Raw genomic sequence first — 20,742 nt, 5'->3', positions numbered from 1 at the left:
ATACGATCATGCCTGCTTGAAATCTACGAACAGCGCATACAGGGTCGTTTTGTACTCATAGCAATTTGCTTGTAATTCTTTTAGCGTGAAATCTGGTCTGTTACCGAACGGTTGGATCGAAAGCCTGCCTGGTACTCTCCCACAGTATCCTCCATGTATTCGTTCAGTCTACCACGTATGCATTGTGCTATTATCTTATACCCTGTCTCTAGGAGTGCTATTCCCCTATAATTTTCACATGTTTGTTTATCTCCTTTTTTATGTATGGGGCAGATTCTAGCCAGCATCCAGTCATTTGGCATTTTTTCCTCTTCCCATATCTTTTTCACCAGCCAATATAGTTGCTCGTACAGTTGTTCTCCTCCTGCCTTTAACATTTCAGCTGTTATTTCTGTGGCTCCTGGACTTTTGTTGTTTTTAAGTTGGCTGATTATATTCATTACTTGTTGTTTTTAAGTTGGCTGATTATATTCATTACCTCTTGTTTTGTTGGCGTCCCCACTACCGTATCGTTTTCTTCCATGTTTTGTATTATGTCCATCTCGTCCTCTTCAACATTATTTAATAGCTCTTCGAAATAATTTTTCCATCTTTCTAGCACCTGCGCTGTTTCACTTATTAGTAATCCTTTTTCATTCTTAATATAGATGCTTCGGCTCTGATATCCTTTGTCCATTCTTTTAACCTCTTGGTAAAATGACCTTATTTCTTTAGTTTGAAATTTTTCTTCAATTTCCTTTAGCTTATCTTCTTTGGATATTCTCTTCTTTCTCCTACATTGTCTTTTCATTTCCCTTCTTGCGTCCCTGTACACATTTCTGTTATTCTCATTTTCTTTTAATAGCATTATTTGTCTAGCTCTCCTAACTGCTTCAGCTGCTTTTTCACATTCTTCATCATACCAGTCATTTACTTTTCCTTTTCTCATTGTACTGTTTAGAACTGCCTCATTTGCCTTCATTACTGATGTTTTTACTTTCTCCCATCTTTCTTCGATTTCCATTTCTTTAGCGCATGTTGCCAGTTCTATTTCTATTTTCTCTTTATATTTATCTTTTACTTCTTCACTTTTCAATAGGGTCGAATTGTATTTTCTCTTACCTTCCGTTCTTTTCCTTTTTCCCTTCCCGGTCGCACCCCAGTTTCTCATGCATGTCACTCTTACTAGGTAGTGGTCTGAATTGCATTCTGCTCCTCTCGTGCTTTTTATTTTTGATATAAAATTCATGTCCATTTTTTCTATTACTACATTATCTATTTGGTTAATTGTTTTTCCGTCGGGCGACTTCCATGTCCCTTTGTGGATTTCCTTCCGACGCAGTTGTGTACTTCTTATTACCTTATTTCTCTCCATTCCAAAACATACTGCTCGGTGCCCGTTATTATTTGTTTTATCATGTTTGCTATGCTTCCCTACTATGTTCTCATATATATCTTCTTTTCCAATCTTTGAGTTGAAATCGCTTATTATTATTTTCATAGCGTATTTCGGTGCTTTTTCGTATTCCTCCTCTAGTTGCTCATAGAACATGTCTTTCTCATCTTCATCCGCATTTTCTATGGGAGCATGCACATTTATAATGCTTATATTTCTTCTTTCCCCTTTCATTCTTAAAGAACACAGTCTGTCAGATATAGGCTTAAAAGCTATTACCCTTGATTTCAAGTTTTCCTGTAGTATGAAACCTGTTCCTCTGGTTCTGTCTTTTCCACCACTTTTAAAAAAGGTTGTGCCCTCTACATCCACTATTTGAGTTCCTAATTGTTTGGTTTCTTGTACTGCAAGCAAGTCCAATTTATATTTCTTGACTTCTCTTACTAGTTCTTTCAGATTGCCTGCACCATACGTCCCTCTCACATTCCAAGTTCCAAAGTTTATTTTTCGTATATATTTCTCATTTGCCTTAATCGTTGCCTCGGTTGTTTTACTGTTACATACCGTTTTCAGTTTTTTGAACTTTGCTGCACCTCAAAGCGGTTCGCCTTGGCGTTCCACTTCCAGACTTCGTCGTTTACTGTCAGTTTCTGGAAACCAATTTTTACATTCTTTCCTTCTTCTTTCTCTTTCTTTGCTCGTTTTCTTATTCTTCCTTGTATTTCCCTTTCTATTTTATTCATATCCTCATTAATGTATATCTTTTTCTGGACAACCTTTTGTAATTTGTTTTTATTTACCATTATCTTTTCTTTATCAGTTGCGTTCTTTAGTTCCACCAGACAGGTTTTATTTCCTAACTTTTTTGCCCCCTTAATATTTATTTCCACCTGCAGTGTTTTAGCGCAGAAATCCTCTATCATTTTCTTTCATATATTCTGATCGTATGCATTTATGTCCATTCCTTGTATGATTACGTTGTTTCTTCTCTTTTCTTTTTCCATTTTATCCATCTTCTCCTCGATTTTGTCCATTTTTTGCTTCAGATCCTTATTTTCCTTTTTTATATGATCGTTTTCTTCCCTTAGTTCCTTAATCTCCTGTCTATACTGCTTCTGTTCCTCTTTCATTTCCTGAATGTCAGTGGTTAGTATTTTTATTATTTATACATAAATAAGTGGTCCATTCTTTATCTGAATTTATAGAATCTATATTATCAATTGAACCAATCAAAACTAAATTATCATTTACTACTAAATTATCAAAACTTACAGTGTATTATATATCTTCCTGTATTATAATACTTCCTGTATTATCTCATTTACCTTCATGTTCTTTTTCTTCATACATTTGCTTTCAAAATGATTGGGAACATGGCAAAAGTTGCACTCTTTCCCATAAGCCGGACACTTATTTACCAAGTGGCTACCCCCACATCTTGAACACCCGCTAATCTTCTTTATAAACCCTGATTTATGTTGTGGATTTTGACTGGCTTCCTTCCCGGACTTGAAACTGTGCAGTGAGTTAACTATATCCACCGTTCTTGGGTTGCCTGACATATTTTCACTGTGCTCTTCTGAGACTTCTAAAATTAGACACCTTTCAACTGCTTTATCCAGGCTGAGACTTCTTCTTGAAGTAAAACCTTCACAGACTGATCATTTAGGCTACAAATTGACATAGTTTTAGTTAAGTCCTCCTGTAAGTCATCTAATTTGCATTTCATAGCCATTTTCCTTAGCTCTGTGACAAATTGTTCTGTAGTCTGACCTGATAGTTGTCTATATGAGAAGAATTTATATCTTTCAAATGTAAGGTAAGGTTTTGTTTTGGCAAAAAATGACTCTCAAATTTATCATTTATCTAATAAAGGTTGTAATTTATTTTTCTTTTCATCTTCAAACACAAATGTTGTATATATTTGAAAGCCTTCCTCACCAATTGGGCATATTGTATAGTCTCAACTGATGGACGAAGAAATATGGACAAAACAGCCTACGGAGTAAATGAAGACGCAAGAAAGGAAGAGAAAGATAAATTTTTCAAGGAGCTCCAAATGCAAATTGATAACGGGGAAGAAAACATAATTGTAATGGGAGATCTAAACGGTAGAGTCGGAAACAACAACAGCGGAATAGAGGAGTGCATGGGAAAAGAAGGAGAAGAAATACTAAACAGAATGGTGAAAGAATAATAGAAATATGTATGGAGAACAAACTAGTTATAACAAATACAAAATTTAAACATAAAGAAGTACACAAATACACGAGAGTACAAGACAGCAGAAACGAAAAATCAATCATAGATTACTTTTTGGTAAGCAGCAACAAATGGAAAAGAGTACAGGATACGAAAGTGAAAAGAGGCTCAGAGATTGGCAGTGACCACCATCTAGTAATAAGCTGTGAACGTGTTAAGTTTCAAGTTGAATATTTTTAATACAGCATAATATTGCTACTGAACTGCATAAAAAATCTAACAACTTAATTAATCAAAAATGGGACAACAATCATTAAAGCAAGCATTTTAAGCTGGGATTACCAAAAATGATCAGAGCGAACAAAACAAAATTTACGTAATTGATTGTTTTGTATTTTGATAACTATTTCCGAAGTGGAAATCGAAACGTCAAATAAACCTAATTATAAAGTAAAATTGTGGCTTATTCCCAACCAACATAGTAAATTAGATAAGAGACCACAAGAAAATAGCTTAAGAACAATTATTTTTTATGTTATTTAATTACAAAATAATATATTATTATCGATATATTTTTTCTGATATGCAGGGTGCGCCAAACCTCTGGTTTTCTTTGATTACTGCTAAATTATGGGATATACAAAAAAATGTTTTTAACAAAATTAATGTATATCGAATCCGTCTATAATTTAAAATTATTTTAGATTATACAGGGTGAGTCAGAACGACGGTACGAACCAAAGTTTTGTTTTCTTAAATGGAACACCCTATATATTAAATCATTTTTGAATATATTTTTTAAAAATATTAAGAATTTATGTAATGTATTATCCCAGGCAACCAAATAACGTTTAAAAAACGTTGAAAAGACGTAATAATTATCACCAAACCACGTCAGTTTTTCACGTTTTTTCGACGTCGAAAGTCAAGTGAATATGTCCCACCATAACTGACGTCATTTTTATCACGTTTTAGATACGTGATATCAAAAACGTAGTTTTTATGTCGTTTTTTTAGATTATTTTTCATTTTATGGTTTTAAAAATACAGAATATTAATTATTCGTATGGGCATTGTTGGTATTGCAATTTTTCATTTAACTGTTTTAAATTTAGCTTATAGGCTAAAAGTAAAACCAAATGGAAGACTTTATAAAAAAAATGCATAGAATTACAATCAAATTACAATAGGTGCCCTCAATGCAACATTATACAATTTTCACTTTTTATACAGGGTGAGGCAGATAAAGGGCCTATTAGAAATATCTCGAGAACTATAGGTAAGAAAATCATGAAAATTGTTATACAGGGGTTTTGAGGTGTGAACTATTTAATGAAAATATTTTGGTCTCTTTGCTACTTCCGGTTATACCGGAAGTTGATTGTAACTTCGTTTTTTTAAATGGGACACCCTGTATATTTTTACATTTTTGGATTCTCCTCGATTTCTTCTTTCTTTAAATATAAGGTTTTGTAATATTATACAGGGTAGGTTAAAAGATAATTACGTTTTCTTATTAATTTCGTAGCAATATTCACACCCTGTAGGCTTGTAGTTTGACATAATAAACTCTGTTTATGTTCAAATGATTTTTAATGTAGTCTCCTATTGTTAACAATTATTAGTATAGCTAAATTTTTCGTTTTAGTATACAGGGTTGGTCGAAACACGGAATGAGTATTTTCTGAGTTTTCTTAAATGGAACACCCTATATTTGAGTATTGTAATGAAATGTTGTTTTATGGTACATTTTAATTACTTAAGCACTCCCTATACCTAACTGCTTTAATTTGTGAGTTATTGGTGATTCAAGCAAAACATTAATTGCAACACAAAATATGTGAAATTGTATTAGGTTGGCCGTGAAAATATTCAATCACAAATAATTTTTTGGAAATAAATACATATTAATCTAGACTGATACTTAAAATTGCCAATAATGGTTAAACTGTCGAAAGTACCATCGAAGTTAAGATTGTTGGTGCGATTAACAATTAAGCACAAATTAAAGCAGTTAGGTATAGGGAATGCTTAAGAAATAAAAAAGTACCATGAAATATCATTTCATTACAACAAGGGCGAATATAAGGGGGGGCCGAGGGGGCCCGGGCCCCTCCCGAAATAAAAATAAATAAATGAAAAATGGTTGATGAAGTTAAAAAATACAAGTTAACACAAAATATTGAAGTGGATGGAGATTGATTGATTTTATGGAGATTGATATATACTGTTTGTTGTGCATGCTGGCTGTTCGGAAGGATTTATCCAAGGAGCATAACTGGTTTATAGAGCCTACACTACTATTTTATAGTGGAGATTATCATTGTCAAATGAATTCCAAAATTTTTGAAAAATATGTAATAGAAAAATTGTTAAGACATTAAACAAGAAAAAGGGGAAAAAGCTCGGACTCGGAAGTAGGTGCTAATTATGGTAACCCCTCACTTACGTCCGTGCATTATTCTCCCCTTCCTTTTTTGGGATCTCCCTAAACGGCAACTTTGCTCAGAGTCGTTCTTAACGGAGCCAGTACATTTTACTTACTACCGCTTTAATTTTAGCGATATGGCAACGCTGTGCGGAACGTTCTCGGCGCATGCTGTGTTGATTGTTTTCAGAGAAGCGTCAGTTACAAACTGCAATTAAGTGGTGTTGAGTTTGCTTTATTTGTTATTCGTTTGTTGTTATCCGTTGTTATATAGTTCAGCTCATTTCGTTATGAAGAGACAAGCTTCAATTGAAACCTTTTTTACGAAAAGGCTAAACGTAAGTGAACCTAGTGAAGTTAACTGTGCCGTTAGCAATGATGCTGCGTCTTCTGTTGTTGCTACTACGAGCACCGATCCATTTCCAGTAGCAGAGGACCGTAACCAGTTAGGCTTATTACAAGTAAGAGCAAACAAATATGATATTGGACACTATTGTCAAATCAACTCTACTCAAAGCTTAACAAATGAAGAAAAAAATTCACTGTTAGAAAATGTTTGGAAACCTCCGATTGGATATAAATTTCCTACTATTTCTAGTTCAAACCATGCTAGATCTTTTCAAATGAAATGGCTAGAAGAATTTAAGTGGTTAGCATATTCCGAGGAAAAATCTGGGTCATTTTGTAAATACTGCGTAATATTTTCTCACTCCGAAACTGTAGGAAAAGGAGACCACCAAATGTCAGGGGCATTGGTAAATAAGGCTTTCACTAATTTGAAAAAGGCAAAAGAAGTATTTGGTAAACACGAAAAATGTACATATCACAAACGATCAATTTTGGTAGCTCAAAATACAAAATCTGTTGTAACTAAAAAATCGGAGAGTGTTATCAATCAACTAAATGCTCAAAGAATAATAGATATTAAAGAAAACAGGAAAAAGCTTATTCCTATAATAGAAAGTATAAGATTTTGCGGGAGGCAACAAATAGCACTAAGAGGCCACCGTGACAGTGGACGAATAGGCTTAGAAGAGCCAGAAAAAAATGATGGAAATTTCCGATCTTTGCTCAGATACAGGGCTAACAGTGGAGACAATGATCTAAAACTTCAATTATTGAGCAGTGGTGGTAAGAGTATGTACACAAGTTCTTTTATTCAAAATGAACTGATTAGCACGTTTGGTCATTTGATTCAAAGTCAGATTGTCACAAATGTCAGAAAATCTATTTTTTACTCTGTTTTGGCAGACGAAACAACTGACATTAGTCAAGTTGAACAGTTTTCTCTTTGTGTACGGTATGTCGACGACTCATCATATAAAATCAGAGAAGATTTCCTGACTTTTGTTCCAGTGTATGACGTTACTGGGGCAGCATTAGCTAACACAGTTTTGGATACCTTGTCAAGCTTAGGGCTTGACCTGAACAAATTGAGAGGCCAAGGGTACGATGGTGCTTCCACGATGAGAGGGCCCTTCAGAGGGGTGCAAGCGTGCATCAAACAGAAACTGCCTCTAGCGTTGTACACACACTGTTCTTCACATACCCTAAACTTATGTTTATCAGATGCAAGTAACATACCTTCTATAAAAAATTGCATGGGCGTTATTAAAGAAGTCTGCGCATTCTTCCATAAGTCAGCCAAAAGAACTGAAGTATTAAAATTAACCATTACTGAATGTTGTCCTGAACAAAAGAAAAAGAAACTTATTTCTTTATGTGAAACAAGATGGGTGGAGAGGCATGACTCGGTGCTTTTATTTAAGGAACTATTGGAACCCGTCAGTCTTTCCCTTTTGAAAATTGAAGAAGAATCAAGTGACTCAGCGCCTAAGGCACACGCTCTAGGTAGTTCTATCACTCAATTTCAATTTCTTGTAAATACTTTTGTTTTGAGCCATATGCTGTCTAAAACACATAACTTATCTGAGAATCTTCAAAAAAAGAACTTAGATCTCACACAGGCTGTGAAAAATGTTTCGAATGTCTTAGATCTGCTTTCAAAAGAAAGGGAAAATGCCGATAACAACTTTAAAGTCCTGTATAGTCAAATACAGGAGCGGGCTGACAAACTTAAGATTAAAGAGGAGGTTCCTAGAATTTGCCGCCTTCAAACAGCCCGCAACAACGTTCCATACAGTACCCAAGAAGAGTACTATCGCCGAGCTGTTTATTTACCTTACCTAGACGATTTTTGCAATTCGCTGAAGGAACGCTTTGAGTCTCACAAGGAAACAGTTGCATCCTTACAAAACATCCTTCCAGAATTTTGTATCAAAACTGATTTCTGTGCATTGGAACCTGCTTTCAATTCCTATGAAGAGGATTTGTCCCATAAAGAGGTTGTGGAAAGCGAGTTCATGCTGTGGAAAGAAAGGTGGAGCCAAGAGAAGTATGAAAATCTTCCCAAGTCAGCCGTAAGCTCTCTTGAAAAATGTGACCAAGATTTCTTCCCAAACATTTATGTTCTATTAAAACTGCTAGCAGTTCTGCCTGTTTCTGTGGCAACCGTGGAAAGATCGTTCTCAAGTTTAAGAAGGCTAAAAACATACTTGAGAAATAGCACTTCGGAAAATAGGCTTAATGGGCTAGCGTTGCTTTCAATCCACAGAGACTTTGCAATAAGCAATGAAAAAGTTCTTGACAAGTTTGCGAGTGTACCAAGAAACCTTGATTTTGTGTTGTAAACTTAAAATATAAAAGTTGTAATAAAGTTGTAAACTTAAAATATTAAATTAAAATAAAAATATACCAATTCTTTAAATTTTTTTTCGTGGGAGTATACCCGAACCCCCCTCTGCTTATTCCATACCCCCCCGGATTCCCCGGTTATTGCCCCCCCCCCCAAAATATTTTCCTATATCCGCCACTGCATTACAATACTAAAATATAGGGTGTTCCATTTAAGAAAACTCAGAAAATACTCATTCCGAGTTTAGACCCACCCTGTATACTAAAATTAAAAATTTAGCTATACTAATAATTGCTAACAATAGTAGACTATATTGAAAATCATTTGAACATAAATAGAGTTTATTATGTCAAACTACTACAATCCTACAGGGTGTGAATATTGCTACGAAATTAATAAGAAAACGTAATTATATTTTAACCTACCCTGTATAATGTTACAAAACATTATATTTTAAGAAAGAAGAAATCGAGGAGATCGAAAAATGGCAAAATATACAGGGTGTCCCATTTAAAAAAACGAAGTTATAAGCAACTTCCGGTATAACCGGAAGTACCAAGTAGATGAAAATATTTTCATTAAATAGATCAGTCTTCAAAACCCCATTATTCCAATTTTCATAATTCAGTTACCTTTAGTTCTTGAGATATTTCTAATAGGCCCTTTATCTGCCTCACCCTATATAGGTATACTTACGCTCGGTTTCATAATCAGTTAAAGTGGACTTTAAATTTTAAGTTGGTACCTTTATCAATGCAATTCATATGGATAAATGTCAACTTTAAAGTGAACTTTAGTTAATGTTCACTTTATATGTTGATTATCAAACCGGAAACAACATATAAACTAATAAATAATTTATTAACAAATTGTCCAGCATAATATCTTAATTTAAAGTAACGTTGTCCATTAACTCAAAAAGAATCGTGAACAACGCATAATAATTAGTTCATTAACAGAAAATAAACATCAAAATACCAAGTCTTATTTTACCACACAAAGCATGTAAACAATAAATGAAGTTTGGAGTCAATGTCATGTCAATATACAACATTAACATTATAAGCATTAAATCCTCCCATTTTTGTGACGTCAGACTTGGGCTGTCTGAAATAAAAACGTGTTTTTAAACGTATTTTAACGTCATTAATCTTACGTATTTAAAATCACCTACAAAAAACGTTTATACGACGTAATTTTCAAACACGTGTATATATTCAACCAAAAATTGACGTTTCCTCGACGGCATTGACGTCACTTGGTTGCCTGGGATAGGCCTAAAGTTAACAATTTTCGAAATATTTACACTTTTATTGAGAAAAATGGTAATATTCAAAGGGCTGTGAATTAGGCTTTCAAGGTAATAAAACTTTAAATGACATGTCAAAGTTTTTTTAGTATACTGTTATTTTTAAATAAATTAACATATTTGACATATAGCCATAAAATATACAGTGCGATCACTATTTGCAAATACAAAATTTTCTCATTTTTCTTAAATGGGACACCCTGTATATTAGTATTGTCTTTTGTGGTAAATATTACAACCTTTCTTTTGGTATAAGGTTGTATGTATCCAGCATGTTTCGTTTTGTAGATATTTAAGAAAAACTATAGATAGATTTTACGTTTTTGCGGATTTTTTACTAAAACATTTTTTTGCAAAAAAAATAATTATAATCTGGTTTTAGAAACATACATTAAAACATCAAATATGAAAATAAAACCGTAATTAAAGATTAAAGATAAAAATAAATCGTATACTAGCACAATTCATATAGTGCACAATTCAGTTAATAACTTTAAATTATTTTACAAAAAATATTTTACCATACTACTGGATGCATATAGTTATTTTCCTAACGAGTGCAGAAAGTCATTCTTTTCCGCACGCGACTGCAGTTTGCCGAACGACGCGAAGCGGGAGTTCGGCAAGCAGTCGAGTGCGGAAAAGAGACTTTCTGCAAGAGTTAGGAACAATATTTTTTCCAAGAGTCTTTAAAAAATTACCAAAATTAATTAAATTAATATGATTATTTCATTCATAGGAGATTCTGACCAATAGAAAGCTACAGAAATCTGAATTAAATCGATATTACGTCAGATGCCCTTCGTTGCTACGAAAAAATACAGTCAGTGACATTAATGACAATTAATGTTCTAAAATTATAAAAGTGATAACTTTCAATCGTCAAATATTTATAAAAACTGTGTGTTCAATGGTACTTACATAAATAAATTACAATAAAATTTTGGTTTTGAACAGTTTTATTCATGAAATAATCGCAACAAATTGCACTCGACCTCTGAAATTAATATAGAATTTTTGCTTCCGTGACACTTTGACATAATTTCACTCGCCTTCGGCTCGTGAAATTAAAACTGTCAAAGTGTCACTCGGGAAAAATTCAATAATTTCAGAGCTCTTGTGCAATTACTACTGAAAATACATACACAAATTTTTCATTTATTATAAATTAATAAATAAAAAATAGTTTCTGTCCTTGTGGGATCGGTACTCACCGGAGGGACCGCAGACGTTCGGAAACAATTAGCGTCTCTTTGCAAAGACAATGACGTCGACTTTGCAAAGTAACAAGACACTTACTCAACACACACACTACACATTACTCCCCTGACTTAGTGATAAGTTATACAATTACGTGGCTAAAGGTTCTAGTTCTAAACCAAAGCCAGAATTAGAGAAAAAAAGAAAAAAAAAACATACACAAATTAATTCTTTGACAAGGTTGTCAAAACCAAACTTTCAATATAATTAGTTAGGATGAGGACGATCTTGGTTTCCATGACGATGATTCAAAACGACTGTTATTGTCTACCGATTTGACTTTCGAATATTATGTCAAAATAATTTTATTTCATCGAATTGTCGCGTTAATTTCATTAAAACAGGAACACAATAAGATATATTTGAAATAAATTAGTAATTAGTTTATTGCATGTATTATAATTACTTTAAGGCCATATTAACATATCTAAATTAACACGCGTGCGGAAAAGTAAAAACCGCGTGCGGAAAAGTAACACGCGTGCGGAAAAGTGAAACTTTCTAAACTAAAATGCGTGCGCGAAAGTAGACATTTTTGCACGCTCGTAGAAAAAATTAGTTACTAAATTAAATAAACAACCAAATTTGATATCTACCCTGGCAATTTTTCTACCACAGCAACTTTCCTGTACCAAATTAATTGTTAGTTATATTGTATTTACGAGTAAGATCAGTTAAACTTTTAATTTACCTTTTAAATTTACTTACATCTTGAGATCATAATAATTATAAAGTATGCTTTGAAACAAATGAATGTTAAATGTATTAGCCACACAAAAGCTGGTAATACTTTTGTAGTTGAAATTTTTGTAACAATTTTTTATATTTTAAATTTGAATTTTTCAACCGAACAATTGGTGGATATGACATTTGTTTTGGGCGAAACCATTAGAAATTATTACCAGCTTTTGTGACACGACTACATAGCTAAGTAATATACTTCTATAACGTTAATTTCTTTCAAAGCATACTTTATATGTTCTCAAGATGTATAGGTAAATTAAAAAGTTATTAACTGATCTTACTCGTAAATACAATTTAACTAACAAAATTGGGTACAATAAAGTCACTAAGACACTATATTATAAAAACTTTGACCTACCACTTAAATTTTTATTACCTTGGAAACATAATCCACAGCCCTATAAATATTACCATTTTTCTCAATAAAAATGTAAATATTTCGAAAATTATTAACTTTAGGCCTACAAGACCTTATCGTAGGGGAGCAAAGTATGCTAAATGTGCAGTCACTCGAGCGCTTTGGAGACGTATTGGGTTGTGAAGAGTAGGTCCTAAAACCAAAAAAAGTTAAGTAACATTTTCCATTTTAGTGGGCGCTTGCCATATTTTAATTTAATTTTCCATTTCCAACAATCGTTTTTTCCGATTATAACGCCATCTACGCATAGTTCGAAAAAATGTTTCGAATAAAAGTTACTTATTTTTTTATAGGAAATCCAAATCTGCAATAAAAAATGGGGCTCCTATTTAAGATTTTAAAGTAACCCCCCACCCCACCTCCGTGGGGGGTCGCGTTTGGTGCCATTCGATAGATTTTTTAAAAATATTAAATAAGTGTATTTTATAGTTTTTCGATCTGATGTTCATTTCGCGAAATATCGCGGGATTCGTATTTAAAATAATAAATTTACCCCCACCCCTCTCCGTGGGAAGTCGTGTTTGGTATCACTCGATAGATTTTTAAAAAATATTGAGCACATATGTTTTAGTTTTTCGATCTGTCATTCATTTTGCGAAATATTCGCTTTTTTCTTGTGAAACTTTGGGACTCGCCCATTTCATTACGCCCGGCTCAAATCGTCAGATTTTTTAAATATACACTCTTTTGCATGTACTTAACTTACCTTATCTTAATCTGACAATTTCGAGTTTTAAGGATAGATTTTTTTTTCGGGCCCCCCTTAACGAACTCCCCTGTGTTAAGAGCCAATATATGGTAGAGGTACATCTGCAGGGTACCAGGTTTCTCTCCATATGTTAATCTGACGCGCTCGAGTAACTGCAAAAATCCCCGCTTGGCCTCCCCTACCATTCATATTTTGATGATTTAATATACAGGGTGATTGATTAGTAGGGTAAAGCTCAATAGCTCCGCTATAGTAATAGATAGCAATAAAAGTTAATAACAAAAGTTTTAGCCACCTTTGAGCTTCACATTACAAAATTAGTTAGAATGTTACAGGGTTGTTCGATAACACAGTGGCAGACCAAACTTATGCTTTTTTAAATGGAACACCCTATATTTTATTTTAAATTCGAAATCCTGTTAACTTCTCCATCACAAAAATATAAAGGTTTGTTATGTTATACAGGGTATTTACAAAGTTATAACCAATTTTATATGAAAATCGTAACAAGTTCAACTCCCCGTATAAATAAAAATAAGCAAAACAACAATGGTTTATTAATGCCATATGTTTTAACGTATTGTCAAAATTTTCAAGAATGGTCGATATTGCTAATTTTCTTTATATCAAATACAGGGTGAGTCAAAACGCGAGTACATTATTTTCTCAGTAATTTTAAATGGAACACCCTGTATTTTATACCACTATTGAAATGTACCATTACCGTACTTTAATTTTTAGATAACATTCCCTATGTCTAAATTTATTAGTTTTCGAGATATTTTCATTTTTCAATGGACCAGTAGCGTGGCCACCCAAATCACCAGAATTTAAATAAACTGGACTGATTTTTTTGGGGTTACGTTAATAATGAAGTTTATAAAATACCTCCAACAACAAGGGATGAGATGAAAAATAGAATACAAAGTGTATTTCGATGTGTTAATTTACAAATGCTCCGTAGAGTAAGTAGGTCATTCAATGATCGTTTTTAGGCGTACATAAATGTGTTAGGAGACAATTTTAAACACCTTATGTAATTAAATATTAAAAATATTTTATTAAAAGTAGCTTCTAATTTTTTCAAACATGTTTTTTTGCAAAATGTATTACTGATAAATTATGTTTCGTTCTTTATTTGTTACATTGTTACATTTACATACAAAAGTAGTGTTTAATTGTCTTCACAAAATATTGTATTTTGTGTTTGTGTGTTTTTTTGTAAAATTTATTACTAATTTTCTTTGTTTATTTGTTGCATTTACATAAAAAAGATAGTTTTGTAATTGTTTCAAAAATGTTGCATGTAGTGGTTGTGTTTTTGTTTGTAAAATGTATTAGGTACTAATAAATTATTTTTATTTCTTTATTTGCTACAGTGTTACATTGATTACCGGATTGATAATAGGTAATCTTCAATTGTCAATTCAGTCATGGCTTACTTAAAATTTAGATAAATTTAAACACCTAAAATAATTTGCTCTGAAAAATGAAAATATCTCGAAAACTAATAAATTTGGGCATAGGGAATGTTATATAAAAATTAAAGTACGTTAATGTTACTTTTCAATAATGATATAAAATACAGGGTGTTCCATTTAACATTACTGAGAAAATAATGTACTTGCGTTTTGACTCACCCTGTATTTGATATAAAGAAAATTAGCAATATCAATAATTCTTAAAAGTTTTGACAATAAATAAAAAAATATGGCATTAATAAACCATTGCTGTTGTGCTTATTTTTATTTATACAGGGAGTTGAACTTATTACGATTTTCATACAAAATTGGTTATAACTTTGTAAATACCCTGTATAACATTACAACCCTTTATATTTTTGTGATGGAGAAGTTAACAGGATTTCGAATATAAAATAAAATATAGGGTGTTCCATTTAAAAAAAGACAAGTTAGGTCTGCCACTGTGTTATCGAACACCCTGTAACATTCTAACTAATTTTGTAATGTAAAGCTCAAAGGTGGCTAAAATTTTTGTTATTAACTTTTATGGCTATCTATTACTATAGCGGAGCTATTGAGCTTTACCCTACTAATTAATCACCCTGTATCTCTCTCGTTCCATCCCTCCTTGTGGAGTATTGGGCGCTTATACGTTTCTTGGCCAAAAGTGTAATGGCTCCAGTACACGTTGGGCCAACTAGTTGGGCCAAGTAAGAACAGTGAATACATGGTGATTACACGTTGGCGGAGTTATCAGTCTGCATTATCTCTATATACATAATTCAAATTGGGGCGTTTTTGTAGCTCCGGAAGTACGAAGTGGAAGGATTTGTGCTTTTTGGGTTAAGCCTTTTGAATTTTTCGATGATTTTTGGTGGGGATTTCGATTCGGCCAGAGGCGTGCTTTCGAATTTTTTAAGGGGTACGAGTTTTGCTTAGGGGTTGGGGGCGAGATTGTCTAAGGCGAAAAAATTTCATTGGGTTTTGGAGCCAAGGGTTGGGAATAAGTGTCACTTTTAGCACGGGGAGGCTAGCTCGAACAGGGGCGTAACAAAAAAAATCGCGAACTTGCGGGTTGAAGAAAAAAAGGGTAAAAAAGTTGAAAAAAAAATTTGTATGGACGTAAATCGGGTGGATTTAAAAGAAGAATGTTGTGTTTTTGAACTTAAGCTTTCTAAATTTTTTGCGATTTTTTGGTGGAATGTTTATCCCTCCCACGGGCGTACTTTCTTTTTTTCTAAGGGGAGCGAGTTTTTCATAGTAGTGGGGGGTGGGTTGGTCGTATACGATATAATTTTAGCGCGATTTGACGCTAAGCGTTAGGAATAAATATGATTTTCGACTGGAACCGCTAGATTGAACAGGGGCGGCACAAAAAATTCGCGAAGGGGAAATTTTGATGAAATGGCCAAAAATGACAAACTCATCCCTCGAAGTACCCGGAGTTTTTAAGTGTTTGCAAAATTTTCGAAATGTCCAAAATATTCCACAGTTCTTACGTACCAGGCAACTGCGAATGACGTTCTAACCCCTACGGTAAGGGTGAGGGTGGCTACCAAAGAGGGGTCATTTTTTAAACTTCAAGCTCCAGTAGCGCCCTTATGGCAAAACGTATGGAATCGGGCGAGGTATCAAAATTTGCGCGTTGACGAGGCGAAAAATGTGTGATTTTCGAAATTTTCAATATTTGACAGGAAATGTCAAAAAAAATAAAAAATAAATAAAAATAAAAAAAACAGAAAAAATGACATAGCTCCGCCTCTATGGCTGCGATTTTGGTCAAATTTTTATAGTTGTAAATGGTTTGATGTGGCGGATTCTAAAAACTAAGTTTCAATCAGTGGCGCATCCATGGGGAGAAAAAAGGGGGGAAAATGGCGATATTTTCAACAAAACCTCAAAATGAGATTGGTAATTTTGGACTTAAGATTTTTGAATTTTTTTCGAATTTTTCGTGTCGATTTTAACCGTGTCAGTGGCGTGGTTTCGAATTTTTTAAGGGGTGTAAGTTTTGCATATGGCTGAAATATTAAAAAAAAAGAACAAAATGAGGTTTTTGCTTTTAGACTTGAGTTTTTTGAATTTTTACGATTTTTTCGTAGCTGTTTTAACCGTGCCAGTGGCGTCGTTTCGGATTTTTTAAGGGGGCGACTTTTGTATAGTGTGTAAGTAGCAAAATGAGGTTAGTGCTTCTGGAATTAAGCTTTTAAAAAATTTTAAGAATTTTTTGTGACGATTTCAACCTTGTCATGGGCGTACTTTGATTTTTTTAGGGGGTGCGAGTTTTGAATAGATATGGGGATAGTAATATGAGGTTTGTAATTTTGGACTTAAACTTTATTATTTTTTTGCGAATTTTTTGTGCCCGTTTTAACCCTGTCAGTGGCGTTGTTTCGAATTTTTTTTTAGGGGTGCGGGTTTTGTATATGTGTGTAAATAGCAAAAATCCCTCGGAGTACCCGGAGTTTTTAAGTGTTTGCAAAATTTTCGAAATGGCCAAAATAGTTCACAGTTTTTACGTACCAGGCAACGGCGAACGGCGTTCCTACCACTACGGTAAGGGTGGGGGTGTCTACCAAAGGGGGGTCATTTTTTTGACTTCACGCCCCAGTAGCCCTCATGGCAAAATGTATCGAATCGCGCGAGGCATCACATTTGTGCGGCGACGAGGCGAAAAATGTGTGGGTTTCGAAATTTCCAATTTTTGACAGGAAATGTCAAAAAAAAAATTAAAAATTAAAAAAAATAAAAAAAAAAGATGACATAGTTTCGCCCCTATGGCTTCGATTTTGACCAAACTTTTATTGTTGTAAATTGTTTGACGTGGCGGATTCGAAAAACCAAGATTCAATCAGTGGCGCATCCATGGGGACTAAAAAGGGGGCAAAATGGCGATATTTTCAACAAAACCTCAAAATGAGATTGGTGCGTTTGGACTTTTTTGCGAATTTTTCGTGTAGATTTTAACTATGTCAGAGGCGTGGTTGCTGATTTTTTTATGGGAGCGACTTTTGTATAGGTGTGTAAGTAGCAATATGACCTATGTGCTTCTGGAATTAAACTTTTAAAAAAATTTGAGAATTTTTTGTACCGATTTCAACCTTGTCATGGGCGTACTTTCGTTTTTTAAGGGGTGCGAGTTTTGGATAGATATGGGAATGGTAATATGAGGTTTGTGCTATTAATTGGACTTAGACTTTTTCAATTTTCTGCGAATTTTTCGTGTCCATTTTAACCCTGTCAGTGGCGTCGTTTCGGATTTTTTAAGGGGTGCGGGTTTTGTATAGGTGTGTAAGTAGCAATATGAGGTCTGTGCTTCTGGACTTAGGCTTTTAAAATTTTTGAGAATTTTTTGTGCAAATTTTAACCATGTGATAGGCGTGCTTTCGTATTTTTTAAAGGGTGCGAGTCTTGTATACGTGTGTAAGTTGTAATATGAGGTTTGTGCTTCTGGACTTAAGCTTTTAAAAATTTTTTACAATTTTTTGTACCGATTTTAGCCATTTTATGGGCGTACTTTCGTATTTTTTAAGGGGTGCGAGTTTTGAATAGGTGTGGGAATGGCAATATAAAGTTTGTACTTTTGGTCTTTTTGAATTTTTTGCGAATTTTTTGTGTCGATTTTAAAAATGACAGTGGCGTGGTTTCGGATTTTTTAAGGGGTGCGAGTTTTGGATACGCGTGGGAGGGCAATATGAGGTTTGCACTTTTGGACTTATACTTTATGAATTTTTTGCGATTTGATTTTGCCGATTTCGACTATGTCAGTGGCGTATTTTTGTATTTTTAAGGGGTGCAAGTTTTGTATAGGCGTGGGAGGGAAATATGAGGTTTGTGTTTTTTGAATTTTTTGTGATTTGTTTTTGGCGATTTCGAATTTGTCAGTGGCGTACTTTCGTATTTGTTTAGGGGTGCGAGTTTGTACGGAAAATGTGAGAATTTTTACCTAAACCATAAAGTTTTTAAGTAGTAAATGGAAGTACCGTCTTAAACTCAATACAATAGTATAATCGATATATTATTCAACGTGGTTAAAAATTTTAAACGAAAGTGCTGTAGTATAGTATAGTATAGTATAGTATAGTATATTAGAGTATAGTTTTTTATAAAATTATATTATTACATAGATTTAGTACGGCCTAACTAGTCTATATACATAATTCAAATTGGGGAGTTTTGTAGTTTCGGAAGTAAGAGGCTTGGAGATTTGTGCCTTTTGAGTTAAGCTTTTTAAATTGTTTGATGACTTTTGGTGCGGATTTCGATTCGGTCAAAGGCGTGCTTTCGGATTTTTTAAGGGGTACGAGTTTTGCTTAGGGGAGGGGGTGCGATTGACAAGGGCGAAAAAATTTGTGCGCGTTTTAAAGCCAAGAGTTAGGAATTAGTGTCACTTCTGACCGGAGTGCGCTAGCTTGAACAGGGACGTCACAAAAAAATCGCAAACTTGCGGGTTGCAGGAAAAAATTGAAAAAAATGGCAAAAAAGGGGAAAAAATTTTCAGATGGACGTAAATCGGGTGCTTTTAAACGAAGAATGTTGTGCTTTTGGTTAAGCTTTCTGAATTTTTTGCGATTTTTTCGTGTCAACTTCGATCATGTCAGAGGCGTACTTTATTTTTTTTAAGGGGAGCGAGTTTTTCATAGGGGTGGGGGTGTGTTGGTCGAACGCGAAACAATTTTAGCGCGTTTTGACGCTAAGCGTTAGGAATAAGTGTGCTTTTTTGACTGGAACCGCTAGCTCGAACAGAGGCTGCGCAAAAAATTCGCAAAGGGGGAATTTTGAAGAAATGGCCAAAAATGACGAACTCACCCCTCGAAGTACCCGGAGTTTTTAAATGTTTGCAAAATTTTAGAAATGGCCAAAATATTTCACAGTTTTTATGTGCCAGGCAACTAAGAACCACGTTCCGATCCGTAAGATAAGGGTGGGGGTGGATACTGGCTACCAAATTGGGGTCAACTTTTTCATCAACTTTGTCAACTTATGGCGAAACGTTTCGAATCGCGCGAGGCATCAAAATTTGCGCATCGACGAGGCGAAAAATATACGTTTATCGAAATTTTCAATTTTTGATAGGAAATGTCAAAAAAAAATTAAAAGTAAAACAAATAAAAAAGAAACAGAAAAAATGACATAGCTCCGCCAGTATGGCTTCCATTATTTTGGCCAAACTTTTATCGTTGTTAATGGTTTGATGTGGATTTGAAAAACCAAGTATAAATCAGTGGCGTATCCATGGGGAGAAAAAAGGGGGGAAATGGGGACATTTTCAACAAAACCACAAAATGGGGTTGGTGCTTTTGGACTTAAGCTTTTTGAATTATTTGTGAATTTTTCGTGTCTATTTTAACCCTGTCAGTGGCGTCCCTTCGGATGTTTTAGGGTGTGAATTTTGCAGAGGTGTAAAATTTTCAAAAAACTCACGAAATAGTTTTGTGCTTTCGCACAAGCTTTTTGAATTTGTTGCGAATTTTTTGTGCTGGTTTTAACCTTGTCAGTGGCGTCGTTTTGGATTTTTTAAGGCGTGCGAATTTTGCATAGGGCTGAAATGTTCAAAAAAAAATACAAAATTAGCTTTGTGTTTTTGAATTTAAGCTTTTTGATTTTTTGCGATTTTTTCTTGCATATTTAAATCCTGTAAGGGGCGCACTTTTGAGTTTTTGAAGGGGTGCGAGTTTTGTATAGGTGTGGGGGGGGCAATATGAGGTGTGTGCTTTTGGATATAAGCTTTTGAATTTTTTTGAGAATTTTTGTTCCGATTTTAACCCTCTCAGGGGAGTACTTTCGTATTTTTTATGGGGTACGGGTTTTGTTTAGATGTTGGTGGGCAATATGAGGTTTGTGCTTTTGGACTAAAGCTTTTTGAATTTATTTCGATTTGTTTGTGCTAATTTTGACCCTGCCCGTGGCGTACTTTCGTCTTTTTTTAACGGGTGCGAGTTTTGTATAGACATGGGGGTGGCAATATGAGGTATGTGCTTTTGGATATAACCTTTTTCAATTTTTTAAGGATTTTTGTGCCGATCTCAACCCTGTGAGGGGCGTACTTTTGTATTTTTTAAGGGGTGCGAGTTTTGTAAAGGTGTGGGGGGCAATATGCGGTTTCTGCTTTTGGATATAAGCTTTTAAATTTTTTTAG

At 34.1% G+C, this 20,742-nt stretch overlaps 1 protein-coding gene across 1 annotated transcript; it reads left to right on the top strand.

Moving 5' to 3' along the window:
* The first annotated feature begins 7,606 nt into the window (after positions 1-7,606).
* On the top strand, positions 7,607-8,695 carry LOC126885446 (52 kDa repressor of the inhibitor of the protein kinase-like). The gene has a single exon (XM_050652017.1). It carries the CDS (start codon positions 7,607-7,609, stop codon positions 8,693-8,695), a length of 1,089 nt encoding a protein of 362 aa, XP_050507974.1.
* Positions 8,696-20,742: the final 12,047 nt, after the last annotated feature.

This window comes from Diabrotica virgifera, chromosome 5 (assembly GCF_917563875.1).
Source record: "Diabrotica virgifera virgifera chromosome 5, PGI_DIABVI_V3a".
NCBI lineage: Eukaryota > Metazoa > Arthropoda > Insecta > Coleoptera > Chrysomelidae > Diabrotica > Diabrotica virgifera.
The sequence above is the reverse complement of the archived record's forward strand: the minus strand, read 5'-3'. Positions and strand labels throughout refer to the sequence as shown.

Excerpts from the sequence above, each read along its gene's own strand:
- LOC126885446 (XM_050652017.1), top strand. The coding sequence starts at position 7,607 with ATGGGCGTTATTAAAGAAGTCTGCGCATTCTTCCATAAGTCAGCCAAA.